At 36.7% G+C, this 19,014-nt stretch overlaps 1 protein-coding gene across 1 annotated transcript in view; it reads right to left on the reverse strand.

Moving 5' to 3' along the window:
- Positions 1 to 1,103: 1,103 nt before the first annotated feature.
- LOC140160942 (serine/threonine-protein kinase PLK4-like) overlaps positions 1,104 to 19,014 on the reverse strand; it is a 30,002-nt gene continuing 12,091 nt past the window's right edge. The window contains 15 exon segments of the mRNA XM_072184291.1: positions 1,104 to 3,615; positions 4,536 to 4,750; positions 5,741 to 5,966; positions 7,350 to 7,605; positions 8,559 to 8,663; positions 9,544 to 9,975; positions 9,978 to 10,486; positions 11,594 to 11,667; positions 13,012 to 13,280; positions 13,472 to 13,548; positions 14,267 to 14,343; positions 14,889 to 14,947; positions 15,435 to 15,531; positions 17,143 to 17,231; positions 18,017 to 18,129. Coding sequence (XP_072040392.1) covers positions 3,329 to 3,615; positions 4,536 to 4,750; positions 5,741 to 5,966; positions 7,350 to 7,605; positions 8,559 to 8,663; positions 9,544 to 9,975; positions 9,978 to 10,486; positions 11,594 to 11,667; positions 13,012 to 13,280; positions 13,472 to 13,548; positions 14,267 to 14,343; positions 14,889 to 14,947; positions 15,435 to 15,531; positions 17,143 to 17,231; positions 18,017 to 18,129 — 2,885 coding nt within the window. The 3' untranslated portion in view covers positions 1,104 to 3,328.

A 19,014-nucleotide genomic window follows, 5' to 3' on the forward strand; every position in this document is an offset into this window, starting at 1 on the left:
ACAGTATACTGCTTCAACCTAAAAATACAAACCAAATCTATGGCATCAGGGTCGATGCATAAAGAGCGTGGTGCGCTTGGTAAGTACAAATCGCGCAGAAGTTAGCGCGCCAATTTAAAAAAGAAGCATTTACACACGCATTGCACTGAAATAATTATTCTCATATCTCCAGTTTCCGAGGTCTATTTACTTTGTACTTCTGAGTTGACGACTATAGACTAGTAGACATTTGTCACTCATCATCCAGGATGACAGGACACCAGCAATGGGAGAAATCATTTCAGTATGTTGTTGTTTAGACCTCTGCTGCATCTTGATATCTATGCAATGAAACAGTGTAATCACATAGCCTCACTTTTAGAAATTCTCAAGACTAACCTTACATGTGTTGAAAATGGGCTATTCCAGTTAAAATACATACACCCCCTATGGAAGGCATGACCTTAATCTTCCACACATGTAGTGTGAATTTCAAATACGGTTACCTGAAATCCAGAATGGGCGACTCCATTTGAAATCTATACCCCCTGCCTGGGAAATTAAAATCATGTCTGCGAAGGGGATATGGAATTCAAATGGAATAGCCCAATGCAACAAAGTATGGAATAACACTCACATGAGCTGCAAGTAGTTTTCATTTGGGACTAAAATCATGTTTGCTCTTCATCTGAAACAAATGTGCCAAAATTATTTTTTCCGATGCTGTCAATGCCATACTTGTATTGAATTATAATTTGATGACTACAGACACAATCTAAGGAAAAAGTGCAAGTATGTTTCTCCCTTTCTTCTTGATGAATCATTGCATAGATAGATATCAAGTATAAGGCTTGTATATGTGACACATCTGATAACTATCAGATGGGATATGTGGACTTACATAGACAAAATAAAATATCTATGCCACAATAACCAAAGTAATCAAGTATGTTAAGGGGGTACTACACCCCTTGATAATTTTTTGTCTATTTTTGCATTTTTCTCAAAAACTAATACTACAGTGGTAACAAAAGTTACGTATATTATAGGGGCAAGGAATCCAATTACTACGCTGGAATTTCAGTGACCCATGACAAACAATTCATTTATGATAAGAAAAGAGGTACCGCTAGATTGTACCTCATTTCCAATCATATAAACTGAACCGCTTGTCATGGGTCACTGAAATTTCAGTATAGTAATTGGATTCCTTGCCCCAATAATATACATAACTTTTGTTACCAGTGTGTTATTATTTTTTGAGAAAAATGCAAAGATAGTCACAAATTTACCACAGGGGTGTAGTACCCCCTTAACTCATTTCAACATAGGTACATTTCAACATTAGGTAGTCTTGATATAAGAGCACAAACTAGCCCATTCTACTGGACCCTCCCTACTCAGGTCTCACTCAAATCTGATAAATATTTACATAACAATTTTCACAATTTGGCCTCATCCTGGGTGTTACTAATATATTGAAAACTGTGGCCCAAGTGTGGCAATTGGTGTTGGGATGCAAAATATTGTATAATTTGTTTTGTAAATACTCACCACTGTTATGTAAATTTCTACACCAAATTTGAGTGGGCCAAAGTGTGGTGGCCCATCTACCATCTACTCATCTTGTTTTGCCAAATGTTTAGCTAAATCCTAATCATTTAGTTAGTTCTAACTAGCAATGAAAGTAAAATTTAAATATTTGCTTATTTTTGGAAATAACGGCCAAAAACATGTGCCTTTTGGGCATTTTTCATATGCTGTGACAATCAAGCCCAAACAAGGACTTGTACAAAGACTAATTTCAAGTTACTGATATTTGGAAAACACATTTTCTAATTATTAAAATTATGAGCTTACTTGTAGCCTACACTCAAGATTTTGAATGCTTAGACTTGTGCCAAGTCTTAGACTTATGCGACTACAATTGTTAGAAAACATGCAAAATTGCATGTTTTTGGCCCATTTCCCCTCAAATTACAAAAATATTAAAATTTTACTTTTATTGGCAGTTAGAACTTACTAAAAGATTAGGACCAGCGGTCGAATTCGATGGTATCGCATCGCATTTTGCGATGCAATTTCCAGCAACTGCTATGCACTTTTCCAAAATGCATCGTTAAAAGTGCTATACATAAATTTGAGCTAAATTGCACGTCTCATTTGCCCCCAAAGTCCCCCAATGCATCGCTATTTGCGAGCCAAATTCCGCGACACGTCGCATTTACCTCAAAACATATCTGGATGCTCTGGAATTCCCCGCAAATCAAAAACATCACACAGTCGGTATTTGCTCATTCTCGTTACATCTAAGATAATTATGCTGTATTCCGTTGCAAAAATAAGACAAAGCAATGTTGGGTACCATATTGCGGAATCTGTTGTGGTTGATTGCTTATGTCATGCTTATGTTTATTAGCGTTACTCCCCCCCTCCAATTATGCGAGAGAATGTTGCCATTGCACGCACCAACTATACACAAAATCATAACACATGTTCCTGGTGAAGGGAGTTACCAAAACCATAAGATCAGCGACCTTCGGAAGCTTGCAATATTTTTACAGGGATGAGATAATGTCGAGAAAATATTGAACAAAAATTAGGTGAAGAGTTTACTGAAGACCTAATCTGGTTTTATCGTTTTTGAAGGTTTTTTCATCTGTGGTATTTTTGCTGTTCTTTATGGTCATGGAGCGACTTTACCAGGTTTGCAAAATTGCAACATTATTTTTCAATGCTCATTCCTCGGTAAAAGTATAGGCTATAGTCATACCCTTTTTTCAAATGCTATGATCCTGCTTCGTGCATACAATTAATTATATTTGCTAATTGCCCTCAAATTCTGCCCTCGAGCGTGACATGTGATCGTCTGGGGGCCGAGATTTGATGACAATGACAGAAATTGTAGATTCGCTACGCAAATACAAATATTGCATCGCAAAATGCTACGCATTTTTCTTTTTTTGCATAGCAAAATAACTGCTATGCAAAATTTGGAAACTGCTATACAAACATGTGTTTTCCATCGCACAAACAGCTATGCAAAAAAATTGACTGAATTCGAACCCTGATTAGGACCTAGCTATGTTTTATTTGGCAAAACACACTAATATTTTTTTAATTCAAAAAGGATTAGTGCTGTATTTTTCTTGAATAGGGAGTAGAATCAGGCTGGTTTGTGCTCTCATACCTTACCATTTAGGTGAGTTCATTATAAAAATAACTCAACTTCCCAAACTATTTCTTTGACCTGAAGTGTATCAGATTGTATCAAATAATACATTGTATGTATTTATATCTGTAAAAGCACTATTTCTAAGCAGGGTCAAGCTGCTATTTATATGTGTAGCTATGTTTGAGTCACAAACATTTCAACTATAGCTGAAAGCTGCGCTAGTTTGTCTCTAACATGATCTGGTAATCGATCACTCTGTCCATACTCAATGATCCGTCCATTAGGGTCAATGTATTTCACATTTGTAGTAACGGACTTCACTACTATCTGGCTACCATCGTTATAGTACACACAGACTTCGCCGGAGGCCATCTGAGAAGCCCATCCAACATTGGGAACAAAGACAGTCTTCAGTACAGTTCCTTTGCTGTTATGCCGTTCCTTCTTGCTGTGTCTGGATTCTGCAATCAAGGGATACAATAATTATCAAGCTTGTAAGATCTTGCATGTTATTCTGTATTTTGAAAAATCAATTTCATAAGTATCCTTTCTGAATGGTGTGATTATAATAAGATCCTACTTTTTTGTTGTTGCAAGATTGTAACAAATAACAGACAAAATGCCATTGAAAATCTATGTAGCGTGTCTTATTTTCAAAAGATGCGACTCATTAGAGGTTCTAGCACAAGTCTCTTGCAGTAATTTGTCAATGTAGAATGGAAGCGTGCACACAAGGTTTGTAAAATTTTACATCTACTGAAACATTCTGAACAGGGTTTTCTGTTAAGTGCACCAATAAGCACCATATAGGGTCCAAACTTTACCTATTTATAAATATTCAATTTTGCAGGGGTGTGAGAAGCCACATACCAAAAAAGAGGAAAAATCCCCCCCCCAAAAAACAACAACTTAAAATCAGAGTAAAAATGCCAAATATGGGCTCAAAATAAAAGAAAACACATAAATTTTGGCAACAAAAAATAGGAAATCAGCTGAAAAGAGGAACTCTCACACCCCTGATTTGGCAAAGCATTTGATACCAATCACCGCCAAAATGCATCCAATCTAATCATCTCAAAAACCCTAAAATATCCTAACAAAACTATTTATTGGAATTGAAGACCTGAGCGAAAGAAGACTGCAAGTCCACTTGGCCCCTCCACATGTATATACTAAAGTTACGTACAGCTTCTTAAGGTTTTATAATGTTTAATACATGTTTCCGGGTGAAAATATCATGAAAGGTTGTATAAGATTTGTTTTGGCCACTGAACATGTATAAAACATTACCAAACTGTATACAAAACTATACACAACTTTAGTGTATACATGTTGAGGGGCTCATCTAGAGCTCAATTATCTTACAAAGCTCCTCACTAACCTGTAGGAGATCTCTTGGATGTGTGTCTTGTCCTTGAGCTCAATACTGTACCATCAAAGGAGCATATGGAAGCCGATACAGGAGGTGCTACACTGGGTGAAGTCATGGCAGCATCACATGCACCACTTGTTGCTGTGTTAGATAAATGAGGTGATTTTGTGGGGTTGGAGTCAGTCTGATGTGCTGAGCTTGCCACCTGTTGAGCAGAAGGCCGCCTGTGGTAACATAGATATAAAAAGTTATAATTTAAAAGAGCATATCTGTCTACACAAGACCCCACTGCCTGTATACTATTTTTCACTTAGGTAAGTTGGTGACATCAGTGTACATTTCATTAGGTGCAGGACTGCAGCTTCAAATTGCAAGCATTTGATCAGAATGCTGGTGTACACATACATGTTTAAAGACGTCGCATAATTGCATGCGAAACAGCTGCCTTAACATATTGATGTCACTGACTAGCCAAGATAAAAATTGTATAATCATGTATGTTTGATGAACTGAATTCTGAAAGTTAACCACAGATTTGTACACCAGAATACTCTTATATAAATAATAATGCAAAGCAAAGATTGGAAAATAAGGAAAGTGGATTTTAACTGCAAACTCAAAACTGATTACAAAGTTCTAGCATCATCATTACCTAAATCGAATTGCATAATCTAACACCCTTTAAGAAAAGCCTAAAAAATGTTCATTACTTTTGCAAATGTTTTTCAAACATACAGCTATACTATTTATTAATTCACGTTCGAGTTCTTGTCTCCTTTTAATAACAGGTATCAGCCTGTCACGGGCAAAATCACACAATGTCACAAGTTCCATTTTATAGGTTTTGGCTTCTTTTGACATGAGCTAGGAACACCTGTTCTCCCGATATTGTGCCCAGCTTTATGGGGGAAATATATTGCTGCTTACTGCTACATAAATTATACACGAGTTACGCAGGTAAACTTTCTTGCTACGTATACTGGAGAACAAAATCAGACAAAGTAAGAACTCAGCAAGAAGTTGATATTATTCAAATGTTAGTTCTACTTAGTAAATAGTTGTTGTACCCCCACCCAGAACCAAGCTGTTATTTGTATGGGTTAACTTTTATAGAAGACCTCATGGGTTTACTTTGTTATAGCAGACCTCACTGCAATGTTTCACATCTTTGTTTCATGGATACTAATTTAGCAAAAGCATTTTACAACACATACCTTGCACTTATTATTGGGAAGTACTGACGGTGAGTCTTAACTGACTCAAGCCGTGACACAATCTCCTCCAGCTCCACGCATTGTTGTCTGATCTCCTGAGCATGATCCCAATTGGCCTGAATAGTAGACACTAAATCTTTGGGGTCTGCATCAGAGTCTACTGTGTATGATTTCCCTGTTTGTTCTGTGATCTTTGTGTTCTCTGCTGACATATGAATCTTGGAACCTGCAGGGGGTAGTGAATGGTATTTCATAAAGACCAAAAGTGAACATATATAGTGTATACATCATTACACACAAATCAATTGTAAACAACCATGACTATAAGGGAACATAACCAAGATTAATTAAGTCGTAAGAACAAAACTAGTTTCATTAGAAGGGAATAAAAAATATGTGATGCTTGTGATCCAATCATATTTTGTGACACGATCAAGGGAAATGAGTCGGATGTCGCTAATATTGATTTTGAGATATTAGGAAAGGAAGTGTTAAAATTCTTTTGTTTTATATTGTTTTCAGCGATTGATAAATTGATTTAATTTGCACAGAAAAGTCGTATCAACATGGGGTTTTCCATTTCAGAAAGCTCTAAATGTTCGCTTTAAAAACATGTAAACCTCATTTTCGACCAGGGTCGACATGTGACTCATTCCCCTTGATCATGTTACATATATGTAAACTCACAAATGCACATGTAGGTCATTGACCGCAAAGTGTGTAATTCTTCCAATCTTGCACATGAATAACCAGTATTTTGTCATTTCTTAACACATATATATCACCACTAGTAAGCCGCGGTACTTGTGGATTATGCATTAAATGCGAAGTACTATAATTAACAGAAGATACATTTTCAATAGTCTTTTAAGCAAAAGAATGTGTTAATTTCATGAAATAAATTTGTAAAATGGTGGTAATGAATGCCAATTATAACTTTGAACGATCTTCTTTACGGTCACTGTACAAAATCATTGGGATTAGTGTTGGGCTTCGGTACTTTTTTTAGGGAGCTCACAATCCGAAACAAACCCCTCCGAATTTGTGTTAATGACCTGAAAACAGATAGCGCAAAGTTATCATTGTTTAATCCATTCTTTAGAATGAAGGTCTTTTATTTTGGGTAAATTCTGCAAAAAATTGACATTGAAAGGCAGATAAAGAACACACAAAAAGACCTGTAAAAGCAGCAGTTGATCTGGTACCACCAATTTCAATTGTTTTATTCTGCTGCCATCTGATACAGCTTTCAGAGTTTGATAAACTGCAATACTTATTTCATGAAGATCTGCACCACTGCTACAAAATTTCTTGAAGATTAGCAGCAGCGCAGTTCATATCCGCTTTTCAAAATAGTATTGCACCAACCTTCATTTATGGAGTGCAAAAGTTTAACATAATTCAGAAAGTCATTTAACAGGTAGTCTGGTTGGTTGAATTGCCAAACCTTTGAACTACTATGGGCTCTATATGCAATTGCATAACAATGTCACAAATTCTCAGTGTCTGTACCAGAACATTCAAAGCCTTACATTATTTTAAACATAATGAAAGATAGTGAATACTAAATAAATATACAAGTCATACAAGAGCTAGGCACAATACCCACCATCATAAAAACATGCTTCAAAATCATTATCAGGTCCATTTTCCATCAGCATACATTTGGCATGTTTGGTGTAAACCGTCACTTTAGGCGTTTTGGTCCTCACAAGCTGCACAAACTTGGCAGCATACTGGTATTTCTTCCAGTATTTTGAAGGCAGCTCATGATAGCTGTATATCGTGCTGTGGTCATGTGGTGGTGAAGGTGGAGACTCGGCCACTGGGAAACCCTTGCCACTGTTTGGTTGATAGATGCTGATCTGAAAGTTTCAAACGCAATTTCATGATGATGAATTTAAGGTTGATTTAATTTATATATAATTTGTGAACAAAGAAAGTATGAACAGAACAGCAAATTTATAAAGAATTTCAATAATAATGGTGATCAAGAAAGTTTTCCAACAAGATACATCATACTTCATGTATGTTACAGATTATGTCAAAATCAGACTTAAGGTCCGTTCATACTACCACCGCATTTGCGATGCGTTGCTTTGCGATGCGTTGCGTTGCTGCACCGCATCGTACTGCAAACTACTGCATTGCGATATCGCAATGAAGTTAAATACATTTTAAGTTGGAAATGCGACGAGTTGCGTTGAGTTGCGACAAAAGTAATCGATATATCGGCATCGCAAAGCAATGCATCACAGATGCGGTGGTAGTATGAACGGACCTTTATCAGGGCACATCATGTTTCTCCTTGCACCGGTTTTATCTGCGTCTTTCAAATAGGTACTTAACTATAAGATGACCAAAGGATGGGGACCTTCCATGATGCCATACTATTGAAATCCTACATTGAGGTAACAGACACATGTGCTTTACCATAAAGATTAATAACAAGATGGTGTCCTCCCATGATGCCACACTATTGAATGAGGTACAGGAACAATGCCACATTATTGAAAAGACTGACTTTACCTCAATTAAGTAATTTCAATAGTATGGTATCATGCAAGGTTGCCATCTTTTAATCATCTTATAGTATTTTGGTACAGTACTTATTTGAATCTTTTGTATGAAGCAGATCAAACCTCTGGAATGGAAGGACTGGGAGAAACACATAGGTACTTACCCAGTTAGCCTAGTTTGATCACATATTAACACAAATCTGGTCAAATGCACCATCAGTAATCCATGCGTAAGTGTCAAAATATTCAAAATTTCTACTATATGTGGATATCAAACTGGGAATATTAATTGGGCTTACCTGCATACCATCCTGAGATATCCTGAACACCTCCATCACTCTGTCTTGTCCCTCTTTAGTCTTCAGAAATTCCAGACAAACTTCACTAGTGCACAAAATGCTCACCTACAGGTATAACAGTCATCATAATATAAGTTAACACAAATGTGCACTTTGGAATAACCATAGAGTACCATTACCATCTGCACCCTTATCCTAACTCTAAACCCTAACCATAAAACTTGGGATGCCAGGGGTATTCTATAGTTACGCTTTATTTGTTAATAAATTATTGAAAGAGAATGATACATTATGAAATGAGACATTAGCCAGGAACTGAATTTTGAATTTGCAACATGAGGACTCAATTTTAAATTGTTACTGGAAAAAATGATGGGTATTGACACAAACCTTTTTTTTTTGTATTTTATTTAAAACAATATAAAGTATTGAGACCACAATTTCAAAGGCAAGGTATGGTATTTAACACAAAATTGCAATTTACATTATTATAATTACCGTAACCACTCGGGTATAAGCCCACCCCTAGATGGCAGATTTCACTTCAAAAATGGGGGTGGGCTTATAACCGGGGAGGGGCTAGTACTTGAATTTAGAAATAAGAAAAATCATCCCCATTTGTATATGCTCAATGTACCAGTAATTTCTATCATCTATGTCAATTTCTTAAAATTCTAAGTGTGGAATGTTAATTATCAACTGATATCTTTTATATTTGTTCTTAAATGTGAGAGAAAAGCATTGATTTGATTTAAGAACTTGGCCAAAATTTAGTACTGGGCTTATAGCCGAGTGCACCCTTATTCCCAGAATGTTTTGAAAAATAGGGGGTGGGCTTATACCTGAAGGTGGGCTTATACCCGGGTGGTTACGGTATTAAGTGCCTAAATCCATCCAAAATTTGCTGAGTCCAAAACAAAAAAGTTACTGTCATATGATGAATTGTAACAAACTTTGTCCACATCTACTTCTAGCATGTCCTTACCATTGCATTCCTGGTGCGCTGCCTTATGGGCCTCAATCTCTTAGCATTCAGAGGAGATGTTATCTGTGATAAACTCTTCTTTGGTCTTGATGTTGATGACATTGCCCCTTCTCCTTTCTTGTCTTGATGCTGTTCCTCCCTACTCTCATGCTTTCTTGTGTGTCTCTGCTTGACTTCCAGAGATGCCAAGTTACCCGTGTTTTCTAATAGCTTCTTTGTCGTCCCAATAGTTCTAAGGTCACTGTGTTCAGTTTTGTTTTCTGCATAGTTACCAGACATACTCCCAACACCTGATGATTCTTGCAGGTGAGAGTGTACATCCCTGGATTGCTGTATTTGATGTTCATGCATGGACCGATGCTCACTCCTTTCACTCAACATGCTCTTTTGAGACTTGAGTTCACTATGTTGATTATCTTGGTTACCGATTGCTCGATCTAACTATGAGAATCTGTGCTGGACACAGGCTGATAATTGGTTGAATTGTATTTACCAGCACTTTTATATTCACCTCTGTGAATCATATTCAGTTGCTCCTGAGAAGCTGAATGCTCCTTGGAATTCCATTTATGTGCTGGAATCTGCTCCTCAAATCTATGTTTCTTTTCTCTTACATTCATCTCTGTTAATTCCAACTCGGAATCTCTTCCACTGTAATTCCGTCGCTTGTCATGGTGGATCTCACTTGGATGAAAGTTGGAATTGTTTGTGTTTAGTTCCTTCTGAGATTTTAACAATGTTCTGGTGTCTGTGTGTACCCCATACATCCCACTAGCTGAAGACAGTGACAGATCACTCTTAGTATCATGCTGACTTCTAAAATGATTGGTTCTTGAATGGTTAGTTCTAGATGCACCATATGCATTGATATCACTTTCTTTATGCTGTTGTACTGATATTCTATCGTGTATTCCATTACTAGAACTGAGGTTGGTTCGAGAACCTATAAGAGATACAAACCAATAAGCAAGATGGTAAGTTGTAATCTTACAAAGTCACACATTATGTATGTGCAGTGGCATAGCGTGGGTCATCAACATCATATGGGGGGCACCGACCATGATTGGGGGGCACCGGGTCTGATTGGGGGGCACCGGGTCTGATTGGGGGGGGCACAAGCCGTTTTTTGGCAATTTTCCTGTGGGTTTTTTAAAAGTTCTGAAAAATTGCCCCCCCCCCCCCGTGCCCGTATGACGCTGTGTATGTGAAGGGTGCAGTTCCACTTCAAACAATCGGGCCATGTTTAAGAACAAATAAGCAGCAAGTTCAATGGCATGCTCTCTTGCACAATCAAATGCTTTTGTTTTACAACATTAAAATTTTATCAACATCCATAATGCTTGTTTACATACTGTTATAAACTTGTCACCTCACAGGTCTGACATGATATTGAACCAATTGCATTTACTGACACAAGAGTTTTAAGCTGCAATGGAATCAATAATTACAAATTGTCTCTTCAAACTACCTCTTGCCTCTTCTTAAAGACCACTGTGACATAATATAACCCCTAATTGAGTTATTTATCAATATCTCCCTCCAAATATTTGAATTTGATGTAGAATATTTGTTCAACACGTATTCATTATAGACCTTTTCAAATTAACGTTAGGAAAACCAGGCCACATGCACCAGGTGTGTACACAGCATAATAAAGCGTATGCGAGCAGCCTTACACTCACGCAAATCCACATCAGCACTCACCAGTGACACACATTACACAAAGTGCAACTAGCCCAACACAAACAGTTGTGTAATGATGCAGAATATTATTACAAACTTGGTCATTATAAACAAACAGCGGCAGTCTTCAATGATTTGAAAATATCTATTCAATTTATTTCAACTTTTATCTTCTAATAAATATTTGATGGAAAATCAAATATATTTGATGTCGATGTTGTCTTTACACCTTCAATAGAAGTTAAACATAACTGCATCAAATATTCTAGAATAAAAAGTATGTTGCATCAAATATTCTACAGAGAATAAAAATTATACAATTATTACAAATGATAGTTCAATAAACAATGTAAACAATGTTTCTTACCTATTTCCGCTAGCCAAGAATCCTTTGAGGATTCAAACTCTCTGGACTTTGTGTTTTCTTTGTTATCTTTTCTGCTGAAAGAAATCAAAATGTATCAAAATTTGTAACTATATCAAATTCAACAAGTATTAAGGGGGTACTACACCCCTGCCCAATTTTGTGCCTATTTTTGCATTTTTCTCCAAAATTATAGAGCATTGGTGACAAGTAAGATATGTATATTATAGGGGCAAGGACTACAACTGCTACACTGGGAATTTTATTTCAGCACAGACAACAGTTGTGGAGTTACAGTAACAAATGAGGGAACCCCAATATTTGATCAATAAATCAATAACTACTTGCCTTGAGTTGCTGAATTTTCAATACAGTAGTTGTAGTCCTTGCCCCTATAATATACATATCTTACTTGTCACCAATGGGCTATAATATTTGAGAAAAACGCAAACATCAGCAAAAAATTGGCTAGGGGTGTAGTACCCCCTTAATGAAATCAAATACAACAGTGATCAACAAAATACAGTGACAGCTTATAAATCACACATCACGCTCCGTAACAACATGCATGGAACAATCTTAAAACTGCTCTGTTACACATAGAGAAAACTTTCTTTATAGTATACACTTGTTTGCATATGATGTTAATTACAAAATTCCTCCACATATAAAGTTCATGTGTTCTTAGCCATCAATTATTGTTTAATATCTGCTTTTACCAAGAAATGCTGTAGTCAAAATATGGAGGATTTAAACAAAAAATATAGGGAGGTTTTCAAAATTACATGCAATTTCAATGGCACCTAACCCAAAGTTGGGTGTCAAAATGGAAAAAATGTTTACAAAAATAGGGAGCCTCCCTCTAAAATAGGGAGGGTTGGCATCTCTGGTACATCTGTAGCACGAGATGTGGCACAAAGTTACTGCACCTTACCTTTGAACATGTGTGTATCGCACATGGATGTTACTGCCTCACAGAAGCCATAATGGACTATATTCTGGATTGTTATGAAGTATGCCATTTAAAATTCTTTTGGATCATGCTTGGTCTTAGTAAGCTCATGACTCTTAAAAGGGCATTTCGTGATCCACAGCATCTACCCCCACTTTTCTAAAAAATTATACCACTGGAAACCTCTGGCTAAATAATGTGTATGTACAAAAATTTCTTGCACTTTCGTTTAGCAAAAGTATTGTGAAATTTGAATTTCGTTCTGATACACCAAAACAAAATTACAATACATTGTCATGCATAACTCGCAAACGCAAAATCGCAATCAACTAAAATTTTGGGAGTAAGCTTTTTGTGTGGATATTTACTGAAAAATGTCATAAAAAAGGATGCTAGGATCACAAAATACTCCTTTAATATATTTTTATATGGAATTCATTACAAACATTTTGACCATTTTGAATCTTACCTGGCTCTTTGCCTGACAGGTGGTGATGGTGGGTGCCTATCTATGTATCCTCCTTGCCAGTCTTCCTTACCAGCATCCATCCTCCCATTGAAACCATAATCATCCTGTAGACTGGGCATCCTCCTCCTCTCCTGAGAGATGACTGGGGTAAGATTGGACAGGGGCAGAGCTTTCATAGGGCGTGTACGTGAAGAGATGCGACTGTTGGTACCAGTTGACATGGTTGCCATGGTGGCATGGCCACTGTCGATGGATGCCTCCATTAGGTTCTGGATGAAAATGGAACAGATGAATTGAGAGAAAGACATAAAAGAGGATAATTTGACAAATTAATAAACATAGAAATATATTTATCAGTAACAGAAAAGGAGAAGAAACAAAACAAAATACCACAACATATGCCTTGTATGCGCCAAAAATGAAATATGTGCGACTAAGGAATATGTGAGCTTCTACTTACATGTTTACTCTGTGAATACTGCTGTATATCTGATGGTTTCAGACAGGTGTTAGTCATGAAAGGATGATCCAGTACACCTGCAATAACAAACATCAGTTTAGACAATGTCATGTTTTATCATTAAAATAAATGCATAATTGCTTTAATTAAATACGGCCCTGGTACATGTGTATGATCAGGTTTTGTCACAAATTCCTATTATCTAAGGTGCACATTTATCACAAGAAAACAGATACACAAAGATGATACAGGTAGGATGCATAGAGGTCCTGCATGCTTTTATCGAGTAACTTCTAAAACAGGATTCAAACTATTGTCCCATACCATACTTCAATCAATTCAATAACATGTATGTTGGGAACAATGTATGATGCACAAAACTGCACATGTTATATTTTCTGTGGAATAAATGGTACTGATATGCTTCTTTCTGTTGAACAAAGTTGAGCATTCAGCCATGATTATGGGTAACTATGTCACATGCAGGACTTCTATATGGACAAGTTGTGGCAAAGATTTGCTTTGAAAATTGAAAGACAAATGAAGCATATGTGTGGCAATTTACATTTCAACATCCATTTCACTTACCCAAGAAAGGAAGTAACAGAAGGAAGGCAAGAATGAAGAAAAGAAAGGGAAAACAATATAAACGCTGTATTGTGTTGAGTCATTAAATCTTATTATGACTGTATTCATATTCTTTAAAAAATAGCTGACCTGATGGACTTAGTTGCATTTTTCAAACATATGAGACCACAGTCATACAAAAAAAAGAAAAAAAAAGAGAATTTGTACCTGAAAGTGTGAGTCTATCTGATGGGTTCTTTCGGAGAAGTCTTGAAATGAGATCCTTGGCTTCCATTGAAATGTGTCTATTTAGGGGATAAAAATAAGCAAACAATTAGTCCAGGTGATGATATTCTGTACAGCTAAAACACATTATTTTAACATCAAAGTCCATTCTCTAATAAAAACCAATTCTTAGCTTATTGAAAATAACATTGGGTTCAGGAGATTTTGGCTTTGCCTACAGTGCCAATTTGCGAAGTGTAGTCAGTGGAGTGACTGGCGTAAGAGCAAATTTCACTGTGCACAGCTTCACATCACAAGACTAGCTCAAAGCCCTGTTTTACATATGATACACGTATGTTTAAAGATGCCACATAGATGTGCATGTGAAATAGATGCCTTGACATATTGACATCACTGACTGCACTCTGCTTAAGCAGTAAAATCAAAATAAATAAATAAATAAATAAAAAGCACTATAGCATTAATTACAATTCATGCAAAATAATTTCCCTTTCCATAACTCTTGATTTCCCTAACATTCAATAGTGCCACACAGAATAGTGTAGATGGGAAATGGTCTCTACACCAGTAACTGCAAATCATGATGAATCTAACAAAAACTTACTGAGGCATGTGGTAGTCACCAAGCATCACTTTGTTCAAGGTACTCCTGACAGCATCAGTCTGTAATATGGCAAAGACAAAAGATTAGAAGCGTCAAGTCTAGTATTTAGTGAAGACTGAATCAATATCCCATGCCCAAACACTGCAGAAGTTCCACCACAGGACAAATAGACAAACCTGTTGCGTTTTTTACAACCCCTCCAAATTGATTGATAAACAGCTTCTTACAAAGAATTACAAATGCTTTGTATTTGCAGCACTGAGTATTCATTATTGGCACAAGCACATTATAGTAAAATTGCAACCATGATGTAAATATCAATCCTATTTAAAGTCAATGAAAAGGGTGCTGCATTTTTTCACTTTTGGCTATTTTCATTGATAGAAAGTTACAATTCCTTCAAGAACCGAATATTGACTAAAATCTTTACAATGCTTATGCTTTGTGTAAATTTAACTCAGCCTGTCCCCTTTTGTTAAGTGTTGATTGGTGAGTGTGAAATCTTGTGACGTTAGTTATGGCCCCTTGTAGGTTGTGCAAACTTACATCAAATGGTGGTCTGCCTGTTAGAAATGAGTAGAGCATACATCCTAGGGACCACACATCAGATTCCAGACCATGAGCACTACGAGTGGCAATCTCACTGTCAAAATAATATAGAAACATTGCATTAAAATATATGTCATAGTTAATATTGGACCTGCCCATCCTCTATCACATCAATATAGGATAGTGAAAACAAAATATTCCTATTTACAAGCCGAGCCGATAGGCCGGCTTGTATTGTTTTTCAACGATTTCTTTCTTTCTTTCTTTCTGTCAATCTGCTTCTTCTCTCACAAGCAACATTGCACAGTGACGCCATTTGCACATATACATTGTTATTACACTGTGCCTTTGGGGTGTTAACAGATTTGGGGTCAAAGGTCATTAAGGGGTAGCTACTTCCGGTTTATGGCCAAAAACACGATTTTTGACACTAAAAATGCTTCTTCTTCTACAAATAACATGGAACAGTGACGCCACTTGCACACATGCATTGACATTAGTCAATGCCTATGGGGTGTTCACAGATTTGGGGTCAAAGGTCATTAAGGGGGTCATTTCCGGTCTGAAATTTAAAATAATTCAAAAATCAAATTCTTTCTAAAGTTACATAGTACAGTGATGACACTTGCACATAAGCATTGATATTAGTCAATGTCTTTTAGGTGTTAACAAATATGGGGTCACTTCCGGTCCAAGACAAAAAATCTTCAAAATGACTCTTCTGCCACAAACAACATAGCAGAGTGACACCACTTGCACACATGCATTGACATTAGCCAGTGTCTATAGGTTGTTCACAGATTTGAGGGTCAAAGGTCATTAAGGGGTCACTTCCGGTCTATAACTAAATACCTTCGATAATTTTTATTAGCCTGGAAAAACATAGCAGAGAGCCGGTATGTTCACACATGAATTGTTATTACAGAGTGTAAATGAGACATTTTTTTATTTGGGGTCAGAGGTCATTAAGGGGTTACTTCCGGTTTAAAACAAAATGCCGTCAAAATGTTTTATTAGCCAGGAAAAAAATAGCAGAGAGCCGGTATGTTCACACATGAATTGTTGTTACCCTGTGTATGTGGTATTTTTTAAATTTGGGTCAAAGGTCATTAAGGGGTCACTTCCGGTCCGAGACAAAATACCTTCAAATTGCATCTTCTTCCATAAACAATAGCTGAGTGACGCTACTTGCACACATGAATTGACATTAGCCAGTGTCTATAGTATATGTTCACAGATTGGGGTCAAAGGTCATGAAGCCGGCCGGCTTGTTCGTGTTGTATGCAACACTTCAACACTAGTTTTTTCTAAATCAGAAGAAAATGATCTAGACATTGAGTTGCAATTATTTAATGATCTAGGCTTTTAAGTGCATGTACTAACTTGTTCAACAGCCTAAATCTATATCTTGTCCATTAGAATATTGTTTACATAATATCCAGTTTGACATTCATAGCTCAGTATGATGCATCACTATGCCCAGGTTTAACACAAAGTACTCTCAAAGCCCATCTACAGAAAGAATTGCCATGGTCATAAGGATTCTGGTCAATTGTTTCCTATTTGAACTTCAAGCAGAGACTTTATAACAGCTGAGCTATGAGGCTGGTGTATTTTGGTCTGTTGATATTGAATGAGCCATCAATCACTGATATATTTATTTCTTCAGTTACTTTTGTTTCAAAAGTATTGATGTCTTACTTACGGAGATATGTAGTTTGGTGTGCCACACATGGTATAATGCTTTTCACTGGGCATATTAAGTCTGGCTGCCAATCCAAAATCAGCAATTTTCTGCAGTAAAGTGTAATATAAGAGAAATAAACATGCCTGAAATCGCAAAATCATGGCAAAACAAAACACAAAGGTTTCATTTCAAATGCATCATATCTACCATTTTTGTAAATATTATTTCGATTTGGACATAGTAAACCATGTCAAAAATAGCCCATTTCGTAACAACATTAAAATTTTACTCAAAATCTGTACCATACAGTGATGTATATATTTACATTTGCTATATTTAATGTACAAATTTACAATAAGTTATTGGACACAATTTTCGAATGTGTAAATAAATGCCCAATGATGATGTCAACTTTAATCAATGTCTGATAAAATTCACCCACCTTGAACATTTCCCTGAACCAAATTTCTTGGTAAAATTGCTATCATGATACATCAATAAGTGACACATCCTATTTTAAAATATGTCACAATATACTATGATCAGCTCGTAATAGGCGGGAATTGTTCAGTTTTTGTTACTGCACATGTCCGAACTTCACAAAAGTGCAAATCAATTACCAGGGTCTACATTTCGACGAGAATCACAGAATCGATTCTTGTAAGATTCAGTTGTGAGAATCAACTTCTCATTGTATCATACAGTAAGTGCAGTGACTAATGTATGATGGATTTTGATTCTCGCAAACCAAGACGAAATCTAGGCCCCGATTACGGTGATTCACTCCACAGCGTGAATACCATTCTATACACGATGTTATGATTCCTGTCTATTACAAGCTGATCATAGTATAATAGTATCATAGATGAATGCAATATGACACAGTACTTACACAATGCATATCTTTTGTGAGTAATATATTTGCCAGTGTCAAGTCCCTGTGCAGAATCCCATGAGAATGCAGATACAGCATACCCACGACAATCTCCTTTAAAAAATGCTTGGCTGAAATAGGGTCAAAACATCACTGTGGTTATTATACAAAAATTGACTGCTATGAGGGGCATGGTTAATATTATAGGCCCGAGGTGATCTCGGAACCATGCTGTGACCCAAGGTGCAGCAGAGGGTCATAGCATGGTTTTGAGATCACAGCGGGCCTGTAATTATGTTAACCATGACCCGAATAAAGCAGTCAATATTTGTTTTATATTCCTCATTAATATAGATTTTTGTCATCTGATGTGTGCGTAATGCGAACACACCATCGCGCGCGTAGAGTTTGATCGGGACGCACACCGATGATGTGAAAATGACTATGTTCGGGAAATAGTCTTTTTAAAAGAGTATTGCCTGGGGAATAGATCAGTTTTTACGTAATTCTTAAAAAGGAGGGCATAGCTAATTCAATGACTGCACTTTTAACCAGTCAGATGACAGGAATCTATATATGAGGTATATAAAATTTAAAAGAAAACAGCATAGCAAAGTATTGCGATTGGTCAATGCACACTGCTCACCACCTTTCAAGGAGAGCATCAGTAGAAAAACACAAGGTTCAGCCTGAATGTGCATGCCGGGGAGAAATTGGCATTTGCTATTGATTGCCAATACCCCCCTTTTTTAAACTATTTTTTTTATAAAATGCTAGAGTGAACAATAGCCCATGAGGAGTAACACAGGTCAAGAACTTATATAGGCACCAAGGCACTATAAAAGAAAACCACATGGGCCAATCAGTGGTTCACAGCAGCTTTTAACCACTGATTGGCCCTTGTTGTTCTTAAAAGAACAACAAGAGTGAAGGGGTACAGTAAAGCGTCAGACACATGAAATAAGATGCTTATAATGCACTCTGATCTTGAAGGATGGTGCGCCATTGTCAGACAT

This window comes from Amphiura filiformis, chromosome 9, assembly GCF_039555335.1.
Source record: "Amphiura filiformis chromosome 9, Afil_fr2py, whole genome shotgun sequence".
Taxonomy (NCBI): domain Eukaryota; kingdom Metazoa; phylum Echinodermata; class Ophiuroidea; order Amphilepidida; family Amphiuridae; genus Amphiura; species Amphiura filiformis.